The sequence below is a fragment of the Aplysia californica genome, unplaced genomic scaffold, assembly GCF_000002075.1.
Source record: "Aplysia californica isolate F4 #8 unplaced genomic scaffold, AplCal3.0 scaffold00231, whole genome shotgun sequence".
Classification (NCBI taxonomy): Eukaryota; Metazoa; Mollusca; class Gastropoda; order Aplysiida; family Aplysiidae; genus Aplysia; species Aplysia californica.
Genome location: NW_004797501.1, coordinates 413,017 through 422,734, shown reverse-complemented (window position 1 = coordinate 422,734; position 9,718 = coordinate 413,017). Strand labels below are relative to the sequence as shown.

Genomic DNA, 9,718 nt, shown 5'->3' with positions numbered 1-9,718 from the left:
GGGAAGTGGGGTAGAGGAGGTAGAGGGGGGTAAAGGAAGTGGAGTGGGGTCAAAGGACGTCTTGAGAGATGAGGTGGAAAAAGTGGGGGATGGAAAGAGTAGGGGGCACAAATGGGATTTGAGAGAGGGGGGAGGGACAAAAGGGATGGAAAGAGGGGGTGGGGACAAAGGAGGTGTAGGGGGAGAGAGGGGTGAGAAAAAATAAATTATAGTGGAAATAATTTAACCCTCTGGCGATGAGAAAATAAAACGATGGATGTCTCAAACAATGTCATTATACTGTTAAATAACGTAATGGGGAAATGGAAGTGATCGTTTATACAGGTGGTTGTTTTATTCAGGTGGCCGTTAGACGCAGGCTCGACTTTACTTATGTTTCACAGGCGTCTGTGGTGTACCGGTTAGCCACTTCGCTATCAAATGCAAAAGACCCTAGTTCGACCCACCCCCCTCCCCTCGCGTCGATGGGGGGCCAAAAACACTTTCATTTTTTTATAAATAGAAATATTTCCTGACCTGGTTACAAACGGCACACACACACACACACACACACACACACACACACACACACACACACACACACACACACACACACACACACACACACACACACACACACACACACAGACACACACACACACACACCTTGCCATTATCGGACGGTGTGATAAGCCTAGACTGCCCCGTAGACTGCTCTCACTCTCTCTCTCTCTCTCTCTCTCTCTCTCTCTCTCTCTCTCTCTCTCTCTTTCTTTCTTTCTCTCTCTCTCTCTCTCTCTCTCTCTCTCTCTTTATCTATCATCTATCTATCTGTCTCCCTCTTTATCTCCCCCCCCCTCTCTCTCTCTCGTGCACACACACACAGAGTTCTCAATACACCTCACATGACATGTGTTAATAGCCTATGTTTGCATGGAAATGCGTGTAGTATTCATGCACAAGGACACGTAAAATAACACAATTATTAATGTGGATACCAATGTATAGGTATATTATGAATACAGGAAAATACAGGAATACAGGCTATGATGTATTGTTATGTATTGTTCTTGACTTATTGAGCCTATTGCATGTATTGACTACGTAGTGTAAGACTCTGATATACGACATTTGTTTTGTTTTAGTAGAAATTTTACGGCGCTCGCAACTGCACAAGGTCATAAAAGCGCCAAGGGGTGGATGTCAACAGAGAAGTCCTTACAAGTAATCAGGCTTTCTCTTCTCACCTCTCTGGTCTCAACAGCACAAAGTCTGCTTTGACTATCAAGGCACCCCGGAAATAACGGGTCACAAGAGTGTGACAAACATACAAGAGAAGTAGAGGAAAATGACGATAGTAAGGATTAGGAAAGAAAAAGCAACAGTTCTCCTTTGTAGTTCAGGCACGGTTGTGTTATGAGCATGACATTCTTAAATCCACCCATTTACAATTCTACTGTGCATGATGTCCTTTTAGGGAATGGCCTAAAGACACTTCTCAGTTTGTAGCACCGCCCCGAAAGGGGGGGGGGATTTGATAATTGGAAATGTGACGTATGATGGAGTTTCACACTAAGAAGTCGACGTGATGAATGTGTGTGTGTGTGTGTGTGTGTGTGTGTGTGTATTTGTGTGTGCTTGCGTGCGTGTGTACATGTGTGTGTGCGTGCGTGCATGTATTTATGCAATGTGCAGGCATAAATACATCAGTGGTTGTACATGTGTATACTTGTAGTCGAAATCGGCAAAATAAAATTCATTATGTTTTATCAGAAGAATTGGTATTGTTATTGATAGTAAGACTGATAGTAGGTGTCTGGTTTGCAGTTGCTCAGATGCGGTCTGTTCCTTCTTTTCTATCATCGTCATCTCTCGCCCTGCTCTACGTATATTACTTTCAAGTAACATCTTTATCCGTTAGTACTTATATTAGCTTTTTGTGTTGCAAGTGCTGTAAAACTTACTGGAACTAAATACTTTTTTTATATGTTGTAGTAGTAGTAATAGCAGTAGTAGTAGTCGTAGTAGTAGTAGTAGTAGTAGTAGTAGTAGTAGTAGTAGTAGTAGTAGTAGTTGCACACAGCTACCTGTGTCTTCGATAGCCAAGAGCAACCAAAATGCGAAAGTCCTGACGGTTTGGTCCATGAGGTAGACGTTTCAAAATTTGGGATTTTCGTACAGTTGAAAAAACAACAAAATTCCCTTTCAATTAATAATAATATCTAAAATAATGGCATTTATAAAGTGCTCAATCCTGATTTAAGCGCAGGCTCTGAGCGCTTTAGAATATAACAATGTTATATTATAATCAGTACCCTGTGTTTTGACCCAAATAAAATCTCTGCGCACTAAGATTCGACACTTTAACTCCAATAATGTGCGTGTGCGTGTGTGTGTGTGAGTGAGTGTGTGTGTGTGTGTGTGTGTGTGTGTGTGTGTGTGTGTGCGTGCGACAGAGAGAGAGAGAGAGAGAGAGAGAGAGAGAGAGGGAGAGAGAGAGAGACACACACACACACACTGAAAGAGATATAAAACGAGAAGGGGGAAATGGGGATGGGACAATAAAAGTAGATTGTTGAATCGTTCTTGTTCACTCAATTTTTTTTATACATCAAAGAAATTCTCTCACTAAGGTTTCTCTTGAACAAAATGGTTTGTGTTGTGTTAAAGGCTGAACTTCAGTGAACTACATCATACCAGCTTCACCGCTTCTAGCGGTCACCCATTGTCCAGTTTTCACACCCGTGCCGGTTAAGTCGACGACTCACAAAATTTAGCGGACATGGACAACGATTAAAAAGCTGGCTTGTCATATCCATATACACACCTGCCTTTTGTAGATGTTTTCAGTTTGGAGATCAAAGAAACGATTGAACTGATGGCCCTGAGGGAGCCAGGAGACTCCTGACAGGGTAGGGCGGAAAATAGAGAAAATGATGTCATCGGATCCTGGACTGGCTGGCCTCGGCTTGTTTTTGTTTCAGATTTTATGGATTTTTATGAGGATCATGGACATTTTAAAATCAACTTTTGATAGGTTCTCTGTAACTAAATATGCCTATAAAGTTCCCTCCACATATAAACAAAAAACAAACAAAAATCAAAACAAGAGCTATAACCAAAATAAAAAAAATCAACACCAACCCTTCTCTTAAAAAAAGATAAAATAAAATGAAATGGAATAATAATAATAACAATAATAACAGTAATAATAATAATGATAATAATGATAATAATAATAATAATAATAATAATAATAATAATAATAATAATAATAATAATAATAATAGATAGCATTTGTATAGCGCTAATCCCCGCTCAACAGCAAGCTCTATGCGCTTCACAATCTATTCTATTACCCCAGCAGACCTGAGAGCATTCTGAAACAAACTCCACTTCCTGAGAAGCATACAGTGCAAGAAGCCATTTATACAAGATCTTTGGCTATCTATGGCCGGGTGCTCATTTCCACCTGGGTGAAGTGAGGAAAATTCGTGTAAAGTGCCTTTCCCTAGGACACAACGTCGGGCCCGTGGCTCGAACCCCCGACCCCGCAACCTCACGGTTACGAGTCCGGTAGTCTTACCACTAGGCTACCGACGCCACATAATAAAACATCAGTAGCAAACACACAAAAACAAGAAAAATAAAAAAAAAGCAAGAAAACGAATTCTGGAACAAAAACTCGTCTGTGTTTAGAATTTGAGCACCAAGAAAGAGAGAGAAATCAACTTGCTGTGACAGAGACATATTGTCAGAAATCAAGAGAAGGATGCGCTAATCTAATCCTAAGTACAAAACTGTATCCTGAGGTTAAAAGAAAATATTGTAACGTCTCAGTGTTCTGGTGTTGGAGCGTCAGAAATTTCAGCACACGACTTTTCATAATGTATAAATCATGCGTCATTATTGTGTGTGTTTGTGTGTGAGTGTGTGCGTGAGTGTGTGTTTGTGAGTGAGAGAGAGAGAGAGAGAGAGAGAGAAAGAGAGAGAGAGAGAGAGAGAGAGAGAGAGAGAGAGAGAGAGAGAGAGAGAGAGAGAGAGAGAGAGAGAGAGAGAGAGAGAGAAGGGAACAAAAGTCAGTATAGCTAGTCATTTTCTTCCACTCTGTTTTATTTAATTCAGAGAAGATCCCTCATTTAAGTTTCTCTTTGAAAAAATGGTTTGTGTTGGGATAAAGGCTCAACTATATGATACCACCTTCACCACTCCTAGCGGTCACCCATTGTCCAGTTTTCACACCTGTGTCGGTTCCGTCGAAGACTCACAAAATTTAGCGGACATGAACGACGATTAAAAAGCTCGCTTGTCATATCCGTATACACACCGGCCTTTTGTAGATGTTCTGTTTTTATAAGTGATCTATGAAACGAATGAACTGATGGCCCTGAGGGAGCCAGGAGACTCCTGACAGGGTAGGGGGGACAATAGAAATTAATGATGATATCATCAGATCCTGGACTGACTTGCCTCGGCTTGTTTTTGGTAAAGATTTAAAATTTTAGTGATGGTCATTGCAATAAAAAAATCAAATCTTTAGATTAGGTTCTGTATAACTTAAGATGCCTATGAAGTACCTCCACTTTAAAAAATGTATATAAAAAAACACCCCCCAAAAATGAACAACAAGCAAACAAAAATTAAAAACAAATCGTCCCTGAAAAATAGATAAAACTGAAATGAAATAGAATAATAAAACACACAGAGAGAGAGAGAGAGAGAGAGAGAGAGAGAGAGAGAGAGAGAGAGAGAGAGAGAGAGAGAGAGAGAGAGAGAGAGAGAGAGAGAGAGAGAAGGAAACAAAAGTCAGTATATTGAGACATTTGTTTTCACTCTATTCTTGTCATTCAGAGAAATTCTCTTTATTTGATAAAGTTTCTCTTCAACAAAACGATTAGTATTGTGATAAAGGCTTGCCTATATCAAACCACCTTCAACACTCCTAGCGGTCACCCATTGTCCAGTTTAAACACCTGAGCCGGTTACGTCGACGACTCACAAAATTTAGCGGACATGGACAACGATTAAAAAGCTCGCTTGTCATACCCGTATACACACCGGCCTTTTGTAGAGGTTCTGTTTTGATAAGTGATCTATGAAACGATTGAACTGATGGCCCTGAGGGAGCCAGGAGACTCCTGAGAGGGTAGCGCGGACAATAGAGATGATGATGACTGGCTTGCCTCCTCTTGTTTTTGTTAAAGGTTTTGAATTTTGATGACGCTCATTGAAATTTTTCAAAGCCTTTTGATTGGGCTGTGTGCAACTAAGGCCACTAAGGGTGCCTATGGTATCCCCTCCATATATAAGGGCCCGATCTGAAATTTTTTCTTCCTATTCGATTTCACTTCTCAGTGAGGTTACAGCTCTTGATATTGCGATCTTGTGTTCTGCATAACCGACGTTTTCCAAAGTGCACATCCCGGACTTCAGAATCAGTTGTCTTTTTTCTGCTTTCTGGCATACGTATTTTCGTTAGTGCACTGTGCTCTGTGCTGTTCGTGAGATTCAAAGACTTGAGAAACGTTTCCCAAAAATCTACTTGTTTGTTGATTTCCCTGGCGTTTTGTGCTGCTGTTTACCATCCAGCAACCATGCCGGTGTTGAAGGAAGCCAAGTACAGAGTCCTGAACAAAGACGCGTTGGAGATTTTGGACATGGAACAGGTACGTTGTCTTAGACATTTTCTTACTTTTGTGTGTGTTTTGAATAATTTGTTTCACTTATTAAACTTTGAGTATTAAGCTAATAACGATATTAGAAAATGCGTTACAGTTCTTTGCTAATATATGCATAAAAAGTTGTTTGGAATTGACGATGCTTTTTGAACTTTTTGAAAGATGTAATAATTGCCTCAACATGAAGGACAAACTCTCTCTCTCTCTCTCTCTCTATCTCTCTCTTTCTTTCTCTATCTCTCTATTTATTTCACTTTCTTCCTCCCTCTCTCTCTCTATCTCCCTCTCCTTCTCTCTCTATCTCCCTCTCCTTCCCCTTCTCTTTCTCTCTCTCTATCTCTCTCTATCTCCCTCTCCTTCCCCTTCTCTTTCTCTCTCTCTACCTCTCTCTTTCCCTCTCTCTCTCTCCCCTCTCTATCTCCCTCTCTCCCCCTCTCTTTCTTTCTCTATCTCGCTCTCCTTCTCTCTTTCCCTCTCTGTCCCTCTCTGTCCCTCCCTCTCACTCTATATATCTCTCCCCTTCTCTTTCTTCTTCTCTCCCTCTCTCTCTCTCTCTCTCAACCTCCTCTCTCCCTCCTCTCTTTCTCTCTCGCTCTATCCTTTCTACATATCAGAACAATATCACGTTAATAAATTTTGTGGTCAAGGAATACTTTTACTTTTCTTATCTTCATTATGTGTTTCAAGGAAGTCAGGCTTGATAAATGGACCTAATATATAGTAAGCTATTATTATTCCTAACGGAATTTCGTTGAAATCAGAATGTAACACAATCAATTGTTCCATACAATCAGTTAATCGACATATTATGTGAGGCAGCGTAGCGGAATCAGGCTCTCGTCATTTTTTGGGCATGTAGAGTTATTGGTATCATCTTAAAGCTTGTTCATCTGTCTTTATTTGGATGGAATAAGTACCCATTTAGCTTGAATGCAAGTCAAGATATTTGCAATAGAAGGAGATGAGAGTCACCTGTTTTCAGAGGTAAAATTAGTGAGAAAATGAACGCCAAAGATTAGTTATTTCCTTACCTTAAGATCCTGTTTTAACTGAAAATGTACATTTTTTTGTGCCTTTAATCAACGTTTTTCAGAAAAATCCACACAGAAATGAGTTCTTTAATGGATATGAAAGGTGTTGAGCCAAAAAACAAAAATTTGATAAAAATTCCCAAACTTGCGGAAAAATGCAAGTTTCTTCACTTTTATTATTTTGACGAGAGCCTGATTCCACCACGCTGCCTCACATATGTAAGTGTCCACAGAAATGATTTTCATGAACAATAGTTGAAGATCAGACAGAAATATCAGAGTATGTGAAGGTTGCCACGTATAGTAGACTTCTAACTATAACATTAACCCATTGATACTTCCACGGATATAGTTGATACTAACCCTGCTTAAAACCCTAACACACATACACATACACAATCATACTCACACACACACACACACACACACACACACACACACACACACACACACACACACACACACACACACACACACACACACACACTCACACACACTTAATCTAAAAGACTTGGTTAACTGACTGCCTTTACCATACACATATCAGTTGCTTTGTTAATTAAATAATTTTGAGCGCTACCCTTTTTTCAACACAACTTTTGTTCATCCAATTGGTTTGATGACCTTGAGATATGTGTGTGTGTGTGTGTGTGTGTGTGTGTGTGTGTGTGTGTGTGTGTGTGTGTGTGTGTGTGTGTGTGTGAGTGTCCACAACCGTCTCCGATAGGACTAACCTAGAGTTACAGAGGGGGGGGGGGGGGGGGTAACAACTCTCCCATGATAACAAACAACCTCAAAGATATCTCGGGAAATTCTTGCTTAGATTCCGTCTGAGCTCCTGACTCCGGTAACCAGTGTTTTAGCGACTACCACACTCAAGCAGGATTTATGTACTAATGAAAATCACTATACCGTTAGACAAGAAATATGCAGTACTCGTATTAATGTTGCTTCTTCTATGTCTACAGCCTAGCAAAACTGTACCTTCTGTGTTGCTTCTAGTTCGTCCGTCAAGACACAAAATGCGATAAAAAAGTAGCAAATTATGTAATAATTCTGTCATCATTTTTGAAAGTGCAATATACAATGTTTTATTTTTATTTTTATTTGTTTTACAGGTGGGCAAAATAAACTAAATGTCGTTACTAAGAAAAACAATTTTTTTGCAAACATCATTTTTAAGAATACATTTTTGACGATAACTTCCTTCTTATCTAAAAAGCGAATGTTGTTTTCTTGTTTGTGACGATGTTGCCGGTGTCTCTCATCTTACACGACATGGTAAACTTTACAACAAAACAAAACAAACAACGCCCCTTGGATACTTAGGCACAATATTCTTGTAAAGATGAATGATGCTTCTTAGTTGTTAAGCTGTGAGAAATCTACACAACATCATTTTACTCACCAAAAGGGAAAACAAATCATTAAAAACAAACCCATATTCTTAATGTCGCTAGCGTTGAATAGTGTTTCAGTACACAGCTTTTGTGTGTGCAGATGGGTCAACAGGGAATGTCAGAGATTTTTGTTAATGTTGGCGTTTTAATACAGCTATGGACACAATTAAGATCTATTAGGAGGCGGGCTTCTGACCCTGCCTGCCACGACGAACCCAGGCTGAGAGGGATACAACATCCCACCCCAGCAGAAAGACCGAGATTCTCGATAAATATTCTCCTCACAAGGGAATTGAACTCGGATATCATGTGTGGGATAACTGCGCAGCTAACCGCTACACCATAGACATGTTAGGTATTGACGTTAAGAAATGTGGCTAGTTCATGAATTTGTATTTACATAGTATTTAGAAGTATTGATGTGTCTTTCTTATTTATCATGAAATGTAAACAAAGGCACTTACTTTTATTTTTTATCTCGTTTATCTTCTTGTTTCATATACTTAAATAATTTTGTTCGTTCACCCATTTCATGTTTTATCTTGTTACAACTATAGTCGCATTGAGCTTCCATTCCTATCTCTAATCCTGCTTTCTCTTTTCTCTTCTATTTCAGATGGAACTTCTGGCCGACAGAGGCAACTGGGAGGTGATCGTAGCGGCGAGAGCTCGACAACCGAAGGTGAAAAGGGTTCTGAAGAAGTTCTTGTTGTTTGAGGATGATGACCATACCTCGAGGATGTGGAAATGGTCCTCCTTTAAACACGAGCTGTCCTTCTTGCAATCCCTGGAGCACCATAACATCGTCAGGGTGTTGGCTGCTTTTCAGTGCCCGTCCTATTTGGGTATTGCGATGGGGTATCATCCCACGGATCTTTCCCGTGGACTGCTTGACGTGACCTACTCCGAGGCGGAATCCTACACACGTCAGCTCACGGACGTCATGTGCTACTTACATGGTCAGCGCATCATTCACGGAGATCTCAAGCTAGGGAACGTTCTCCTAGACAGAGCCGGCGTGGTCAAACTCTGTGACTTCGGTCACTCTCAGGTCATTCCACAGGATACAGACAAGCCCAACGGGTGGGGAGGCACCAACGGTTATCTGCCACCAGAGTTATACGACAGCCAAGTTCACAACGCCTTCAAGATGGACAACTACTCCCTGGGCATCTTGCTGTGGGCTTTGTTCTTCGGGACTGCTCCTTGCGACAACATTGATTATCTGAACGAAGTGGACAACGGTTGGTTTCTCAAGCCACAACACACGCACTGTCTTCAGCGGCTTCTGACTCTAACCCCTACACTCCGAGCACACATTTGGGAGATTGCTGGGATTCTCAAGGACGAGGATACATCAGAACGTTGCGTGAGGAAGGGCTCTGTGTGTTCTCTGAGCTCCGAGAGTTCTTCGGACTCTGCTCAAGCGAACCAGTCATCTCCAGACAACGGTTCTTCTGTAACGGAACGTCCAGAGAGTGCGGCCGTGTGGAACCAGTTCCTTGCCCCACCACCCCCACACCCCCAGACCACATCCTGCTACCTTCTTCCTCAAACGGCATATCCTGACAGTGGAGACGTCACAACCAGCCTGGCTCCGACTTGGCCGCCTCTTCACAAAGACCTTTGA

General features: G+C 41.1%; 1 protein-coding gene across 1 annotated transcript; it reads left to right on the top strand.

Moving 5' to 3' along the window:
- The first annotated feature begins 5,405 nt into the window (after nt 1-5,405).
- Nucleotides 5,406-9,718, top strand: LOC101860499 (serine/threonine-protein kinase Aurora-3-like). Its single transcript, XM_005099974.3, has 2 exons — nt 5,406-5,645; nt 8,705-9,718. Exons 1-2 carry the CDS (start codon nt 5,574-5,576, stop codon nt 9,716-9,718), a joined length of 1,086 nt encoding a protein of 361 aa, XP_005100031.1. The 5' UTR covers nt 5,406-5,573.

What these genes read in the sequence shown, in the direction of transcription:
- LOC101860499 (XM_005099974.3), top strand. Translation starts at nt 5,574, where the DNA reads ATGCCGGTGTTGAAGGAAGCCAAGTACAGAGTCCTGAACAAAGACGCG. An exon ending in AGATTTTGGACATGGAACAG is followed by an intron (nt 5,646 to 8,704) that starts GTACGTTGTCTT and finishes CTTCTATTTCAG; the next exon opens with ATGGAACTTCTGGCCGACAG.